Source organism: Acanthopagrus latus, chromosome 8 (genome assembly GCF_904848185.1).
Source record: "Acanthopagrus latus isolate v.2019 chromosome 8, fAcaLat1.1, whole genome shotgun sequence".
In the NCBI taxonomy this organism is placed as follows: domain Eukaryota; kingdom Metazoa; phylum Chordata; class Actinopteri; order Spariformes; family Sparidae; genus Acanthopagrus; species Acanthopagrus latus.
Window position 1 is genome coordinate 6207268 of NC_051046.1, and position 18490 is coordinate 6225757.

General features: G+C 42.0%; 1 protein-coding gene and 1 long non-coding RNA gene across 3 annotated transcripts; both read left to right on the forward strand.

Moving 5' to 3' along the window:
- Window positions 1-457: 457 nt before the first annotated feature.
- On the forward strand, window positions 458-11943 carry LOC119023972 (ubiquitin-conjugating enzyme E2 H-like). Its single transcript, XM_037106314.1, has 7 exons — window positions 458-836; window positions 5414-5490; window positions 5602-5676; window positions 5807-5846; window positions 6129-6181; window positions 8644-8772; window positions 9613-11943. Exons 1-7 carry the CDS (start codon window positions 784-786, stop codon window positions 9735-9737), a joined length of 552 nt encoding a protein of 183 aa, XP_036962209.1. The 5' UTR covers window positions 458-783; the 3' UTR covers window positions 9738-11943.
- Window positions 848-2360, forward strand: LOC119023973. 2 transcript variants are annotated; one of them, XR_005076376.1, is made up of 2 exons: window positions 848-1366; window positions 1941-2360. It is a non-coding gene; the product is annotated as an uncharacterized LOC119023973 (long non-coding RNA). The 2 variants fall into 2 exon arrangements; XR_005076375.1 differs by having other exon boundaries at window positions 848-1014.
- Window positions 11944-18490: the final 6547 nt, after the last annotated feature.

Sequence of the window (18490 nt, forward strand, 5' to 3'; positions counted from 1 at the left end):
AAGGGGAATTTATTGCAAGACTGCTGTATCAGACTGCATTAATTTTAATTTGCATCTGTGCTCTGATGAGCTGACTGCACTGGACATGTTATATATTTGACAATTAACATTTACCAAAATGATGAACAGGATAAGAAGCTAAAACTGATGATTATCTCAATGTATAATTCATGTAGCTGTTGGACACAGAGTGACTGTGGAGAAACAACTTTGGCCTTTAAGTGCTTGTTTCAGCCTTCCAATAAGATAACTTTGTCATAGATCTACGCAAGCTAGAAAAGCACGCGCTTTGTATTTGAGCACAATTCGACCACCCTCGCTTCAAACACCCCAGAAATCAACTGCACATTTAAAATGTCGAGTTCTCCCTCAGGAGGAACAGGACAGCACTTTTATTCAAAGCCAATTAAACGACATTACAAACAGTGTGGGCGCGTTCTGTGCAATGCAGCTCTACACCCGGGCCCCTCCTCTCCTCGGTGTGGACGCTGGAGGTTGATGTCACAGGCGGAGAGAGTCTTCAGGACGGGACGCAACGAGGCAGAGCTGGTCAGGGGGGGAAACACTGAAGATCCGCCGAGAGCAGAAGAAGGAGGAAAAAAAAAAAAAAAGAAAGAAAAAGAAAAGAAAAGTGGGCGATGTTGCAGCAAGGATCTTGTTTATGGACATCGTGGGAAGGCTGCTGATACAGTCCAGAGGGCTTGTGAGGTATTTTCAAGCTGCAAGGTTGAGGTAGCCTCATCGCCGCAGTATTTTTAGATCACTTCTGAAAGGAATACAAAAATGTCGTCTCCAAGTCCGGGCAAGAGGCGAATGGATACCGACGTGGTGAAACTGTATCCTTTTCCAGAACATTAACAAGAAGCCCCGGATAGACAAAAAAACCCAATTATGTCATTTTGTGTCAATTGTCAGCTCTCTAATGTTTGTTGAATTACAGTATTTGTTCCCGACGGCTGCTATGAGGATGTGTGGTGGCTAGCAGCTATGAGATGTTAACAGATTTGGTGAAAAGTGAGTAAACGCTGAACACTTTGGCGTTAATGTGCCCTGACGTTAGCTTGTCTGCTGTTAAGTTAGCAGGGTGGCGATGAAGCTACACGTTTAGTTTCGGGTTATTTGTGTGAACTCTCTTGCTCTGCTTAGCCAGCGTTTAGCCTTGCTAACACATTAGCAGTGCTCGTCTTGTTTTGTATCGGTCGTGAATTAGCGACGGAATATGTCGCAACATAACTCTCTGTTCGCTTTTGGACGGTTGTGTTAGCTTTAGCTCGGAAGCGATAAGTTAGCCCGTTAGCTAAAAAATATATATGTGTGTGTGTGTGTGTGTGTGTGCTCCCACAGGACTGACAACACAATGCGAAGGGTTAGCGAGGACTTTTTCACGTTTTTAGGAGCCTTGTTTAGAAAGACGCTTTTGTTTTTTCGTGTTTTGTTTTTTTTTGTCACATTAACGTCTACGGCAAGCTAGCTGTGTAGCATGCTATCACCAAGGGAGAACAAACAGGCTCGATGTAGCACGACGGAGACGATGTGTGACAAATGACAAATGCAAAGTCGACAGATTACTACACGACAGGGACACCACATTTTGACCTTTTGTGGCATTTGAGTTGATGCAAATTGAATATAAACAAAATATAAATTGTAATCTTACTGACTCTGGAGGCGAAATAACATATTATTTCAGTTCAGTGATGCTAAAAAACAAAAAATAATGGATGTTTTCCTTTTTAATTAGGGTTAGGCTAGTTTTTTTTTCTCTCCATAACATCTCTCTCTTTGAGGTGCAATGCTTCGCGCTATGTTTGATTTGTTGACTGCTCAAATTCCTCTTCTATTGTCGAATATACATTTTTGAGTTATTTCCAGATCAGCTGAAGTTTGCATGAAAGGATCTCTGACAGCGTGAGGTGAATTGTTTTGTTTTTGTCCTGCAGCGAGATGCTGCTCTCTGATTGGTCCGCCTGTTACCATCCGGAACATGGTAGAAGGCGGAGCTTCACACACAGCTGATCGAGGAACAACAAGCGTGCTGTACGGGGCACATGCAGGGATGAGGCGGGGGTGAGGAGGAGGAGGTGGGCTGGGAACATCCAGTCCACGGCAGGGACAGGACAGGACAGGGGCTGCAGGCTGAGGAGGTGGACGACTTGTGTCCACGTTGCTTCTGGAGAGCAAACAGACAGCTGCTGATGAAACTGTTTGTTGGTTTGCGGATCAATACAAGATTCATCAGCAACAGTTCTGAGAATCTTTGCTGTCATTTGCTTTATTTTCTTTAGGGTCACACAGAACAACAATTTTAAGATGTGCAATTAAACAAACGTTAATGAGAGAGTAACTGATGTGTAAATCAAGAGCAGAAATAGTCATTGTTGCAGCATCAAGTGAGCGTAAAACATTCCCAAAATGTGCTTTAGAGGGCTTCACAACTTTCAACATCTGAGTCCAGAACCTTGATTTGGTTAAGAAAAAAAGGGGAGAAACATCTAGAAGATAAAATCAACTCCTCTCTAAAAGAATTTCAACATTATAAGTCATGAAAGGAGAGTTTATTGCAGGACTGCTGCATCAGACTTCATTAGTTTTAACTGGCATCTGTGCTATTGTGAACTGACTGTACTGCGCATGTTATTGATTTGACATTTAACATTTACCAAAATGAAGTACAAGATAAGAAGCTTACATAAGATAGATAATAATCTATATATTTGTATAACTCATGCTGCTGTTGGACAAGTTCATGCTTGTTTCAGCCTTCCAATAAGCGAACTTTGTCATAGAGGTAGGCAAAATAGACAAGCACGCACTTTATCCTGTAGCACAATTTGTCCAGCCTCACATAAATATGTCTGAGAAATCAACTTTATGTTAAATATGTCACCTTCCACCTCTGCAGGAACAATGACAGCACTTTTATCCACCATCACAAACAACATGCCAACAGTGTTGTTAGTGTTGTTTTCTGTGGAGTGTACTTCTATACCTGAGGCCCTCCAGTCCTTCATAACTGAATACATTATGGTTGCATTATTAAAAAAAAAAAAAAAAAAAAAGACCCCAGATTCAGTAATTACATCAGAATTATGTTGAAATTAGAGTCCAGCTCATGTAAATTCAGTTACGGCTGTCTAAATAACTTCTAGAGGTTCAAAATGAAAGTTTTCATGATGAACAAATTTTACTTTGAGGTCCTTTGAACTTGGTTTGCTCAGTGGGGCAATGATGGAATATAACTACAATTTACTTGAGTACTGTACTTTACCGAGGCACTTTACTTTATTTACATATTTCCATTTTCTGCTACTTTAAACTTTAGCTTTACTGCATTTGTTTGATAACTTCAGTTACTAGTTATTTTCAAGATTCAGATTAATTCAATGTAAATAGGCTATTAAACATGACTTAAACCAGCCAGATAGTGTTGTGGAGTGAGAACAGATAGTGGTGACAACCTAGAAATAATGAAGAATCAGAGCCAACTTAGTGAATTTTAAGTTGATAACAAAAAAACGTTGAAACTGATAATTGGAAAAATACTAAATAAAGTTTGAGTTTACATAAAAACGTTTTCAGTTTGAAAATAGAAAGTTCCACCAACCCACCCCAGTATGTATTTGGAATTATTTAAAATATAATCAGTGTTGATGTCATGATACACATTTATCAGTTTGAGAATTTTATACTTCCCTTTATTCTGTAACTTTCCCTGTTTTATTTAGGGAACAGTGGTAATGCGCAATCATGTCAGTGGAAGATATAAACAGAGAGAACATGGCATAAGCTTATTTATTGTCATTAATATTGGTTTGTTTCATTGTCAGTGTGATAAAATATAGATGAGGAAACAAAGACTACACAGTGCGAACATGCTGGGATCCTTCAGTTCTCGCTGTCGCTCCTTTTCGACTGTAGCACCACCGTGTTACCAGCGGATGCTACACATACTTTCATGATGTGGCTGTAAATCAAAAGATGTGCGACTGAACCACTGTGACAGAGGACAGTTGATGCTGGCCGGCCGCCACAGCTGTCATAGCTGCTCTCAGATTACCGTACAGTCACAGACAAACCTCAGTGTACGTTGAACACGTGTGCATCAGGCTGCAGCAGAATGTCCTGCCATATATTCTGACTGCAGGTCGGGAGAGTTTGTCCTTTAGATGTGTAGTTTAAGGCCACAGATGGGTTCAGATGGACAAACTCAATGTGGAAAAAAACCTAAACACAATCCTCTTGGTATCAGAAAATAAATCAAAGTGCACTGAGAGCTTTTTTTTTTTTTTTTTTTTAAATAAAGCTCTTCCCTGGTGTAGTAACATCAATCTTGAGTGAGCGTATGCTTCGTTTTTCATGCTCAACCCTTGGGGGAAGGCATAAGAGACAGATGAACATTTTTGCTGCACAAGTCTATAACAGGTTTATTTATAGGCCCCGTTGCCTCGGATCACATTTAGTGCTTCTCTGTCGTCTTTGTCAGTGGTTTGCGAACCTCCATCTATTGAGTGTCTTGGCTTTTTAAACCATCATCCTCTGGTAGATGTTTACTGTGGCCTTGCCTCCTGACAGTTATGCAATCAAGCTATGTAGTGCTATTTTTTATTTTTATTTTTTTGAGCTCCAGCAGTTGGGCTAAATTAGCATCCTTGCGTTACCTTGGTTAGGTGGTGGGGCGAGAGATGACAGAAGGATTTATGACAGGATGATGAAGCGGGGCGTGACGGTTGCTTCTGAGGTTTTTGCGGTGTTTTGTTTCTCGGTCTGTCATTGTGTCAGACTGGTGCACTGGTTGATTGAATACGTTCAGCCTCTCTGCTGTCACCACACGCTGTGATTATGACACATCCTCCCCCTTCACCGTCGAGATCTGAAGTTACCTGAGAAAACAGATGAAAGTTCCCGTCAGTCAGTAAGCTGGGCGGAGGCAGAATAGACACGGCCTTGTAATGTTTGATACACCCTCCACTGATGTCTCCGCCATCATTTCCCTTTATAGGGATTAATGATCTGTGATGATAAATTAATCAGCTTTGCTTTTTAGTTGGAAAGTTTTTTTTTTCTTCCTTAACCATCAGAAGAGTGATGATGTAGCTGTTGGTTGTTGAAGTATCTATGGCCGTCCTGATATTTGATAAGTTGTTATCCTATGAGGTTGTTTTGCTGCTCAGGAGACACAGTTGTGTGTTGGTGGAGTTTGTGTGCATTATTCATCTCACTGCTATTGCTCATATTATTGATCCTATGTTTGATCTCTGCCCAGACATAAAAAAAAGCAGAGAGAGAAGCAGTTTTTGGATCAGTTTAGACACAGCACTGCGGCATCTTTTTGTTGTTGTTTGATATGTTTGAATTCTCTCTGCGTCTCTTGCTCCTTTTTTTTGTCCTCGGCTTTTCCTTAACCAGCCGCCAGCATCGAGAGCAAGCATGAGGTCACCATCCTCAGCGGTCTCAATGAGTTTGTAGTCAAGTTTCACGGACCACCAGGAAGTAAGTGCTTCTTGATATTTACCAATTTTCACACATATTCTCCCTCTCATTGAGTTTGTACTGTTTTATGTAGTTTGGGACTCAATCAGTTGGTTTGCCTTTTCTTTGCAGCGGCGTATGAAGGAGGTGTGTGGAAGGTGCGAGTGGACCTACCAGATAAATACCCCTTCAAATCACCATCAATAGGTTTGAAATATTTGGGTTTTTTTTTTTTTTTTACAAGTGTTGTGGTGAAGCCAGGAAAATCTCCTTAAGGAAATCATTCTCTATGATGATTAAAACCTGCTTCTTTTTCATCTTGTTTTTGTTGTTACAGGATTCATGAATAAAATCTTTCATCCCAACATCGATGAAGCGTAAGTAGACGTACACTGTTTTTGATATCTCTCTGCACTGGCCCTTATTTAACCAGTCAGTACAGCCAAGATTGAAACAGGTTTTTATAGCAACAACAACGGGCTTGAGTACAAATATTTTCATAATTTCCTGTAGCACATCCTCTTGTTTGGCGTGTAGAGATGATTCACACAGTTAAGAAGAAGTTGATGTTTTTTTCCCCCTCACTCTGCGCACTGCTTTGCTTTGACAACCGTAAGTAGGCTATTGTGTTGTCCTCACAGTGTTTTTGTCTGTTGCAGGTCAGGAACTGTGTGTTTAGATGTCATTAACCAGACATGGACGGCTCTCTACGGTGGGTCACGGGTTCATAGAGTTTCATCGGTCTCTTGTTTAAAGTGACTGGCAGGAATAGTCGATACAGAAAACACACACGAAATGAGCCTCTTGTACTTCTGCGGTGCAGCTTCGGGCAGAGCATCTTTATCGGTTTAATCAGCTTACACTTCAGTGATAACCTCTGCTTGTATTGAGGTCATGCATTGAGCACTGACAGATAAGAAGGTCCTGAGGCTGAGAGACGGGTGAACTCGCTCACCTGAAGGGTTTTTTTTTCTCACTTTGTGTCTGTTCTTTAAGTTAGTGTCACAGTGAATATAAAACTCTTCCAAACTTTCTGTCAGCTGTACTCAGGTTTTGGTTGTGGTCTCCTTAGGCCAGCTGCACAAAACACCTCAAGTGAAAATTACCCAGTAAATCCCCAATGAAGGTTTCCGTATCTCAGTCTAAAACTTAAGTATTTCCTTAAATTTGCTCAAAAGAACTCAGCAAGGCACTTCAGACCCTTTTTAATGACAACATGGTCAACTTTACTGTAGAAATGTACTGCTGTTAAACCTCATAATCTGGTTAATGCCATACCTGCCAACCCTTTGAGAGATTCTGCAGTTTCCCCTTAAGGAGGCCCCTTACATTACATTTAAAGTGTCATACATAAGGAGAAAACTTGGCTTTGACGTGTGACAGATGTGATAACTCATAGTTCATTTAATCGGGTTGTGACTCGTATTGATCGCTATCTGTTTTAAAAAAGCCGCTGCATAGGACTTCATGAAAAAAAGGTATATTTGTTTTCAAAAGAAAGATAAACGGTGCTGCAAAACAGAAGAGGGACAGCCAAGAGACAAATGAAGCTGATCTGTTCTTCAGCCTGCTTTTGATCCGCAGCTCTGTTTGTTTTTACACGTACTGCGTACGTGAAAACACCCTGATAAGTATTTGTGTGTCTTGCAGTGTGACACCGGTGTGATGAGTAGTTTGCACCAATGATGATCTTCAGCTGCGATGACTAACAGTTGAACAAATGGAAGAATACAACCAGCAGCTGTGTTTGAGTCTAGACTGATGTAACATTTAGATTTTGTGAAGGTGATACTGAAACCTTAACATCGTAACACTGAACAAAGTGAGTTTCAACATAAGGATCAGACATTTAGATATCCTTGGTTTGTTTAATCATGTATCTGCAAATAATGTTTTCAGATGACAGACCACAAAAAAAACATGTCAAATCTACAAAATCCCTCAAAGACGCATCAAAATAGATAGATTTAGTTTGAGACTGCAGCCTTTTTCTACTAATTATGTAACTTCCAAAATTATTTTCATGTTAAAACAATATGGGACTACCCTTAATGCCCCCACACAACGCACAGACTCAAACCAACAGCCAACTGCCTTTATCTGACCGCTCTGTTGCCTCTTGTGTGACCCGTTCTGCAGAAAAGTGGCATTGAACACACCGCATCGACGTGCTGCCAGCTCCACAGTAGCGTGTATGTTCTGTGCTTGCAATAAGCGGGTGGCGCTAGCATATAAAAAAAGATGCTGGATGAGAGGTTTATGTATGCAACTCTCTTTACTTTCGATCAAAACGAAACTATTTCAGACAAAAACAGCTGCATACTAAACATGCAGCAAGGCATTAACAAACAAACACAGATTAATTCATCCTGAACAGACGTAACAGCCAGTCTCGTGCCAGCACTCCAAAACATGAAAACAGGGAGTGACGGAGAGGAGTGCGTAGAAAACCAAAGCGCACACAGTATTACGCTCCTCCCACACGCCATCCTGATTCGCAAGCACACTGCCAGTCAGAGAGTCCAGTGGCTGAGACGGCTGACAGCCAACCTCCTCAGACTTCGCATGTTGAATCGGAGCAGACAGCGTCGGCGCGGCTCCGAAAGCTTCCAACGCAGCTGAACACACCGAACATATTTGTTCCCGTCCTCATCCGAGTCTCCCCAAACGCTTCAGACGTCCAGCGGTTGGGCCGGTGTGTTCCTGCCTTTAGTCCTGTTCTAACACTGGATGAAAGTCTGACGCCCATTGTTTTCTGAAGTGCACCTGCATTTTCAACAATCAGTCCAGCTGTCTACACAAGACATGTAACAGCCCTTGTTATACACGCTTTATGATTAATACGCTTAATACTTCGCCTGAACGCATCCTGTGTGGTTACAGTGTTGGATGTTATTCTGTTACCATTTTAAACTTTTAGTATGTATGGTGTGTTTTATGTAGAGCAGCATATGTAGACGGTGTACCTTTGTCTTTACTCACACTTCTAAGTGCTGAGATGGATGACGCATGACCAGAAACCAGTGCAGTTATGCAGCCAAACAGCTGTTTGATCATTTCACTACTAGAGAGCCCTCTAGTGGATGACGTCGTAGCTACACACATGATGGAGTAATGAGAGCTGTAACTGTGCAGTTCTCTGTACTGACTAATCTTTCTCCCATCATCTTCTAGACCTCACCAACATCTTCGAGTCGTTCCTCCCTCAGCTGCTCGCCTACCCCAACCCCATCGACCCTCTCAACGGGGACGCGGCGGCCATGTACCTGCACCGACCGGAGGATTATAAACACAAGATCAAAGGTAGCACACCAGCGTCTTACACAGACAATCTGACATGACGAGTGAGATGATAACGTAATGGCTGCACAAAACAAGCCCACCTCAAAGTCCACACTTGTTTGTTCTGGACTCAGTGTGTTAATGAGCATTTTTAATCCACAAGTGTTTGGTGAATGTTATTGACATGGTTCATCTCCAGCTGGGTGCCATTTTATGCTGCAGAAGAAGAGGGTTGACATATAAAAAAAGAAGAAGAGCCTGTTGAACATCAAGTTTTGGAAGAACAGCAAACATAGTTGAAGATTCAAGTTGATGAATTTGAGGAACTGTACAGTTTCTTCATCGCTCCACAAAGATCTGATGTGATTTTTAAATGTTTTGTTATGCACAAATTGAAAATGTGCATAAAATTGGGTTGATGGAAATTTGTTCAGTAGTCATCCAAATGTAGATTTCGGACTTAAGACTTAAAGTGGAAGCAGACCCCCCCCTGCATTTACAAGGGGTGTTCTTGTTGGTGCTGAGTTGCAAAGACAGATGGATCGCTATCTGTTTTCCCTAGCGTAGCAACTACCAAACAAGTGAGTTTATTCATTAATTTAGTCTATAATGGAGATGTGAAAGCAGATAGTGCTGTGCTAGGCTGAGAGCCTGACTGGATCTCCACTCAGCCTTCATTTTCCTGGTGGCCGACAAAATTGCGTAGAGAGAGCAGGGTGAAAAATAGAGAGCCAATGGAAATGGTGGAGTTGCTGATGGTGTCATTATTCTGTGGCCATTTCACTGTGCAAAAGAAAAAGAAAGTTTGACAGATAAATTCCTGAAATATGTCCTAATCTCCACTTGTGTTTCTTTTCTCAGAGTACATCCAAAGGTATGCCACGGAGGAGGCTCTAAAGGAGCAGGAGGAGGGAGGGGGCGACTCCTCCTCCGAGAGCTCCATGTCAGACTTTTCGGAGGACGAGGCTCAGGACATGGAGTTGTAGTGAAGGGAGGAAGACCCCGTCCCCCTTCACCTCACAACAGACTGTTGTTTCCTAAAGAGCAGAAACTCAGTACTATATTCATATTTAAACAAGACAATTTTTTACAGCGACACAAGGATTTTTATTGTGACACAAGGATTTGCAGTATGATATTGCAGAATATTAACTCTTATTTAGGAAGTCACGACCACCTACCCTTTGCCCCCACGAGAGCCTGTTTCGATCAGAAAGGAGTACATCATTCATTTCCATGATCTCCAGCGGGGAGACCAGCGCTGGAGGCAGGAGGACGGTCATCCAAACAAAACTGTTTACATTTTTGGTTCCACAAGCCACAACTCACCACCTCTTCAGCTGTAACATGCGTAGCTGTCACCAGTTTTTTCCGTCTTAATTTGACATTTTAGTGAGTCATCACCGACAGAGGACTGCAGGATGACAATCCACCACTTCTGAGCGGTGTCAGCTTCAAAAGAACGAGGACGCTCAACTGTCACCTTTTTCATTTTTTTGATTTTGCCCCTTCCTGAAGGAGTCGCCGTTACAATCATCGCCTCCGAGGAGCTGACGACCGGGAGGCCACAGCGCCGCCACGTGTTCATCGTATACAGATGGTACAGGCACAAACCTCTCTGACAGGACTGCAAACCTGCTGACACGTCACACACACACCATCAAACAACAAACACATCAACCATGACAACGCCACAGTGTGTGTGTGTGTATGTATGTGTGTGTGAATGCATGAATGTAATCCAGGGAATCATGGTGTATTGATAACCTGTGTTGTACTGACCGCTGACACAGATCAGGAGCACATTCCTGCTCCCTCCCCTTCAACACCCATCTCTTCCCTTCTCCTCCTCCTCCTCCTCCTCCTCCTCCTCTCCGTTTTAGGAAAGTGTTTGTCATTCTCTGAGTATCTTTGTATATTGTGGCATGACACAGAAGTAAAGTTGTGTAGGGCTTTGTGGAGCTGTAACGCTGTAGACATGGGGAGGACACCTGTGTGCAGGTGCGGTTTATCCAGGTCCTTGTTGAATTATTGAACTTCTTAACTTTGCCTATTGCTTGTGTTGAACTATAATAGGTGTTTGACTTGCGTAGGGATACTTAGTTTTTTTGCGGGTGGTGAATCCTATCATTATGTATGGTTTAATACTTATATAACACACTAGTTTAAAGACTAATTGTCCTGTAAAGGTGAGGAGAGTTAATAACTTCTGTGTCTGTGGGATGAATCAGTTCCTCCAAAGACACGTTGCACCCCCTGCACCCCCTTCTTATATGCAAATATGTCCATAAAAGATAATTTACGTCGTCAGACAGAAGTGCTCTTTGTTTCAGCCATTCAACACTGCCGCATTTATGTTTTCATGCTGTTGATGGCCTGTTTTTTCTTCTTTTCAAAATGGTGGGACCAAAATGTAATGGATCTACAAGCTTAGTTTCATAATTATACCCTCTCAGAAAACAAGGAAATCCTCCTCATATTAAAGGAAAAAAAAGACTCGAGTCTGGGGTTAAACAAGAAGACGGACGAATAATGTTCCTCCAAAGTGTCAAAATCTCAACGCTCAAGTTCAGTCACAGGTTTATTTTTCTTCAGAGGACAGTTTAAAAGCTTTCCGGGACAAGATTTGTGTTCCCGGTGTGAGTTTCCTGTTAAATTTCATGATGGTGCGCTGGTCTGCGTGTCAGTGCGGGCTGAAAGCCTGACATATGTTTGCAGGATGCACTCCTGGCGTTGCAGATCAGTGTGCATCATTTCTGGAAAGGAAAACAAAAAAATGCGACTCTTACTTTAGCCCAGTCACAAGCGGCTCCTTGGATTATAATCCAAACTTTAATTAACAACCCCCTGTGTTATTTTTCAAAATGATATCAGGATGTTTCTCTGGTCTCTTGGAAGAGGGTTTACCTTTGTTTGAGAATTAACATAGTTTGGCATAACAAGCATGTCACAGATTGTTTTTTGACATGACATTAAAAAATGTATTTGTTGAATGACTCTAGTTGAAACGGCTGTGTTTGGCCTCAATAACCAAATATAAGTTGGTTTAGGTCTTAGGACTGTCATTTGCAACAAAAAACAAACCACTGTCCAGCCTTGTCGTCCATTGTTATCTGGATTCATCAGTGTGTTATGTATTTTTTTTTATTAATGAGACGCATATATTTGACGCCTATAATTTCTTTGAATGTTTTTATTTTTTTGTCTTTTAAGCCCTTTGTCCAGGATAAAAAGAAAATCCAGATATCACTGATTTTTAAAAAGCAAAAAATGAATAAATGTGCTTCCCTTGTAACTTGAAGAAAGAAATAAACAACAAAAAAATATGTGATTAATGTCTGTACTTTGCTTGTGTGTATGACATGGTTACAGGTCGCCTCACGTGTTGAAGTAAGACCTTATTTTGCCATTTATCAGTATGATTTAAATGTCATTCAAATGAGCTTTTCTGGTTGTTTGAGCTGCTGAATCTTGTTTCCACAGGACTATTCACACATGGAACATATTTAAAGTCATGTGATGGGCAGAATGATGTCACTCTCACTGAGCGACAATAACATGTTCCTCCTCCGGCCACTAGATGGCAGTCCTATCCGTCTGTCTCACAGACTGCAGAGGTTTAAGAGGAACCTTGACTTATTTATGTTTTGTTGTAAATGTTTTTTTCCCCCCCAACTTTATTCTTGAAATATATAAGAAAAAAACACCCTTTCTCAATCACATTGCAAAGATGTTTTACATGGCTCATATCTGTAGGAAATGGTATATTATTACATATTAATTTTTCATGTCTTGTTGCCGTTTTAATAATTGTTTCCTTGGATATGTAACTATTTGAGAGAAAGGGTTTTATGTGTGTCAGCAGGCTGTTTGTCATGTCATAGGAAGGAAAGCACAGGTGCAGCTTGATAATACAAATACATGAAGGCTGAATTCCATTTAGCTGCTTCAGTTTCTGGGCCCTGGTACTGTTAACGTTGGCACGCTGTCATAAGTTACTGCAGATACTTTATTAAAGCTTAACCATTACTAATGTGGGCCGAGCAATATGACATTAAAATAATGTCACTGCTATGAGATCTCCTCAGAAGTTCTTCATCAATGCTGAACTGGTCAAAAAAATCAATTATCTTTTTTTTTTTTTGTAAAAAACCTGGATATCGATGTTACAAAATATTGCACAGATGACATTATGACCTTCCTCAGGTATTAAATTTTAGTTTTCGAGTAATTATTTTATTAAGGTGTTCTAGTAGAACAGGTTTACATACTTTTATTTTCCAAAAAAACCCCAAATTATTTGTCTCATATTGTACATTGCTGCAGCATCCCTTTTCAATACTGTGTCTTGAACACCCCATTTTAGCTACAGAGTGAGACATCTCACCTCTGTTCAGTCTCTGATGAGAGCTGCTCAGGTGCCATACGTAACAGGCAGGATGCAGCCAATCAGAGTAGGGCAGGTCCTGCTGAACAAGGTAGCGTGATCCGAAATAAAGCAGCTGGTGACCACGCAATATAAATATATATGTATATTATAACTCCTGTTACATAGTGACGCACAGAAGTTACAGTAATAAAGGCTCGACTCCAAACCAGGTGTTTCAGGCAGCGCAGGAGCAGAGTTCTCTGTGGGAATGCCGCATAACACGATAAAGGGAGAGACAAAAAGCACAATATGACCGTCTTTAACACAATGACAGTTTACTTATCGGTGAATGTGGATATAACTGTTGGTAAAGAAAAATATGAGAACAAGTAGAACAGTCAGATAAGGTCAGAAAATGACGTCACTTTACTGTAATGCAGGATTTAACATTTAAAACCAGGAAAAAACAACACTTAAGACATCTCAAAACAACATTATATATATATATAAACCAGTTATTTAAAACGAGGATTTAGGATTTAGACACACCATGTCTTAACTACCAATAACTATACGCTTTTTTTTTTGTTTTCAGCTATTTCTTAATGACTTTTCGTGATATTGCTTCAAAAACATTTAACTGTTATTGTTTATTTTTTTTACAGATACTGTGACTGCGATAAGATTCATGATTGCAGGAATAATCCGATTTGCAACTGTCATTTTCACTTCCCAGAACAAAACCGTGTCCCTCATGATGATGATGACGTTTGTGAGCAACATCCAGCTTCAGCCTCTTCAGTTTGGAAACTGCATTTGTCCGAAGTTCAGTTCATTTTTCAAGTGTTTTTTCATTTTAAACATGTCTCCTCAAATACCTAAACCCGTAGTGATGGTGGTAATGTTATCCCCGTCCTCTCCAATTAAATTCTTACTGTGTGAATGAGTGAATGAATGAATGAATGAAGGCAGCCCTCCTGCATGAGATGCTGGAGTATGACGCTGTTCATCAGCAACACAGGAGCTCATAATCATCTAATGAAATATTCATAGTTGTGTGGCCGTTTAGGAGCGCAGTCAGGTTTCTTGTTTCAGCATCAGTTTAATTTAGCTGGAGGGTGAAGACACACTCAGTGAGGCAGATTAGACATTTGATCACCGGGATTATTTTCCACAGAAACTCATTATTACTTTTAATATTATCACATGTTGATTTTAACGTTTTTTGTTTTTTGTTTTTTGTTTTTTTTGTTTTTTTTAATGGGATTACAAACTGTTCACATCTTTTTTTGTGTGTGCGTTCTGTTCAGATTAGAATGGATGATTAGAATATGATCCATTAATGTTTGAGGTAAAGATATTTTATTAATATTTGTATTATTTCAGGCTCAGTACAGTTAATATTTGCAGTGTAGAGCTTCTTTTTAAGAGGATTTAAAACGGCATAATCATCGAAAAAAGGAGAATGAATGTGTTTCATGAGTAATAAACTAGATGTATCTGTTGTTTTAGGCTTGAGTGGTTGCTGAGTGAAGTTATGTGAGAGTAAGTCGAGCAGCAGCAGCAGCGGAGCGCAGCGCTGCTGGCCGGCTGCGCCTCCTTCATAATGTATGGAGAGGACAAAAGGCTGCGCGGGTGAATTTCAGCGTCAACTTTGAAAGAGCCGTAACCCAAACCTGCCCCATCCCACTCTGACGGCTTCCCGTGCAGCTGAGAGGATGATGCCTGTTTTTCCACCTGCAATCTGTCTAATAATCACCGACAGCAGGTAAATGAGCCCAGGAGGGACCTCTATATAACGAGGAGCGCAGAGCGGAGACGGACAAGAGGAGGCCTGCGCTCGGAGGAAAAAAAACTTTTGAGTCCCGTGGAGGCGATGAGCCGGAGCTGCAGCAGCAGGGTGCCACACCCGCTGCAAGATGCTGGTAGGTCTGGGGGAAAAAAAAAAAAAAACAACCGTCAGGAGTTTTTATTTCGTAGCGTGTAAAATATTAGAAAAGAAGCTGAGAGCTCTGCGTCCGACAAGTCCTTAATCTTAAAAGTTTAAAGTAGCACACATCGTTCTGAGTGCTTTATTTCCGGCTTGCGTCGCACTAAATTAACTTTATTTTCGTCTGCCCGTAATCTTGATTTTGTCTGACGTATGCAGGCTGAGTTGGGCATCACTGGAGTCCATCGTCGTCGCCACTGCAGTGCGCGTCCTGTGCGTAAAAGGGCGCAGGGGAAATGTGCTGTAGGCCATGCGTAGATACAGGAGCAGCAGACGGAGAGGGAGGAGGGAGGCTTGGATTACTATACTGCCAGTGGGTTAAGATGCTTACCAACTAATTACCTGTCCACTAAAATCCCCTGCCATACAGCCTAGACAAGCACGGAGCCGCGAGGGACGGAGAGGTGGAGGTATGGAGGGTAACCTGGCACAGAGAGGAGCAAGAGAAAAGTCATCAGGTCATCCAGATGGAGACCACCTCCAGGTTGTTTTCTCCTCTTTCATTTAAAAAAAAGAAAAAAAAAAAAGACGTCTTGCTGTGGAGATATTCTGCTCCTGGAGGCTCAACAAACAAGTTTCATCTCGTATTTTTTGAGAGAACTGAAGTTTTGTTGTGAGCTTTGAGGACATTGGATCATTTATAAGGTAAGAATCCGAACAAAATCCACTTGTTAAAGCAGAGTATTCAGGCTTATACTCTCTTTTTTGGCCTGTAACGAGTATTTATGACCTCTAGTCAGGCTCATAACAGGACAGACAGATACAACACACGAGTAGCTGTTCTTTGGAAACGATGCTTTTGATTTCTGCTTTCATAATGTGAAGATCTGGAGATTGTAGGAAACTAGCAGGTGATCACACGAGATGTGGTGGATTTGACAGGAAATTACTTTATTGAAGAAAACTGAACTATCACTCATGTGTAGACCGTCAGATTATCGCTCCAGACAATGTGACTGTCACCGAGAGGAGAGAACGACCAAGACATGAGGAGCAACTAAAAAAAACCCCCAAAAACATTCAACCAAACGCAGCAGCTTCGGCACATTTCTGTTTACTCTCTCTGTCGCTCTCTCCCTCTTTCTCTCTCTCAAGCTTTTTGCTCTATTGATCTCTCCCGGAAACGGAAAGATGAGCCCTGCTTTGGGAGCCATTTGGAGCATCTCAAAAATCACTTAGCGCATCATTCCCTACAGCCAGAATCAATCCGGGCAGCAGCAGAAGACCTGCTCCTCCAACCGAGCAGGCACCACATCATGGAGGCCGCTTGAGTCCCAAAACACCGAGGCCCACAATAATCCTGTAATAAGGATGAATCGGTGCTAATTTACGCAGAGATTTTCTCCCACTACAGGCCCGTGTGTAGCAGATGGCATGGGCTGGATTTACTTTACTACAACGCAGAGACGAGGGGAAGGAAGCCGCTGACTCTGATGCTGCTTTATTCCCACTCCTGCGTGCTCCCCGACCTTTACAGAGGCTCTGTGTTTGACACTGTACGTTGGCTCCAGTCGTATCTCCTCCTGTTCTGTGTATGGCACTGGTAGAATTCACTGTCACAGCACACTATCAGTGAATTACCATAGGGCCATAAACAGAGTAGAGACAGAACCACGCTGCCTGACATCCTAACCTGCTTCAGCCCGGCTGGCGTTCGACCATCTTCTTTGCCCGTTTTGGCACTAGCACATTTTTGCTTTGTTTCTCCTCGCTTGAGCAATCATGTGTAGTGCCAATATGGGACGAGAGAGACACGCAGCTGCTCGGGGAACACGTCAGTCTGTCTGTGAGAGGAGAGACGGGAGGATGAGCTAAGGATCCGATCGATTTGCGTCGTCCCATCTCAGATATCATTGGTTGCCATGGAGGCTCGAAAACATGGCGCGTAACCCGAGCCCTGCTCGTCACACAGATGTGGTGCGCTCTCCCACAGTGTTTGGCAATGGTAGAACTCACTCTGGTGGGCTGGAAGGATCCGGTGGTTCTAGACTTGCCAACAACTGCCAGAGAGCTTTGACCTGCCCGGCCACCACGGCAGGACTCATCGCAGGAGAAGAGGGGTTTGTTTTCCTGTTGGAGAACACGGGTGTGGTTGTCGGGTGTGTGTGAGTGGCTGCAGGCGGAGCAGTGAGGGGTCTGAACTGATCATCATCCCCTCCTGAGCGTTCTTGCAGTCGCAGAACATCAGAGAAACTCCGTGAGGGACGCAAGAAGAAGTCGACGGTTTCTGAGAGGAAGGAGAACAAAATGAGCCACGTGCAGGAAGTCCAGTAAATCTGATGGTTAGGAAAAAAAACAAAAAAACAAAACATCCCCAGAGATTTAAAAAAATCCTCTTTGTGTTGCTTGTGTCTGCTTTCAGATGTATGATGTCCCCTCGGGGTCCTCGGCCGGGAAGATCACACTGAAGGTATGGACACATAAATCTATACACACGCCATTAAGCACCGAGTTGACCGTCATCCACCCGGATCAATAATTCAATAAATCAATGTTGTGCTTAAGTGTTTTGGCCGTGAAGCGCCCAGCTGAGGGTCTGGAGCTGGAGAGCCTCAGTGTGTTAGCAGTTAGCAGTTAGCAGCAGAGGCTAACACACTTTTATAATTCAACCTGATCCGGCTCGGTCACGTCGAGGTGCCAAAGAGGTTCATCGTAAGTGATGTCAGCGCTGCGTCAAACCATTAAACCATCATGATAAACTGTCACAGTGACATTCAACATTTCTGGGAATTTGAGAGGTTTTAACCGACCCCGAGGAGTTTATGTTCCCCAGATCAGTCAAAGCTCGAAGTCAAAAGTCTTGGAAAGTTTTTCACCTGATAGTATCCACCTCATTTTGGAAGATTGCAGATGTCGATATACGCACATATTTTATTCCAGCTAATTGCAGAGATCATCAAATCTCTCCTGTCGTGGAATTAACACATTATCATGCGGACTCTTATTATCATGACCAGACGCAGACACGGTGTTTTAAATGTTCACATTCACAGGACAAAATGAGAAAACTGCTGAAAAGTTTGCAATGTTTCATTTAAAAACATGAGATGTAATATTTCTGCATTAAAACGTGTAAGAACAACTCAACCTTCACAATTGTTTTTCTTTAGCTGTTTACTTACATCATCTCAAATGTTCTTACAGTGTTTAAACTCAGAGAAAAAAACCTAATTTACTGAAGGTAACGGTGCGTTGTGTGGACTGTTGTTATTTCCAGGAGAGTCACGTGTGATGGAGGAGGTCAGCAAATGTGACTGAACACATCGTGAATAAACTTTAAAACATTACCTCGTTCATGAATATCAGACATCAACAGCTCCCGTGATCCTTTGCTGGTCACCTCTTTTTTTTTTAAAAGTCTGGATTAAGAGACCCCTATC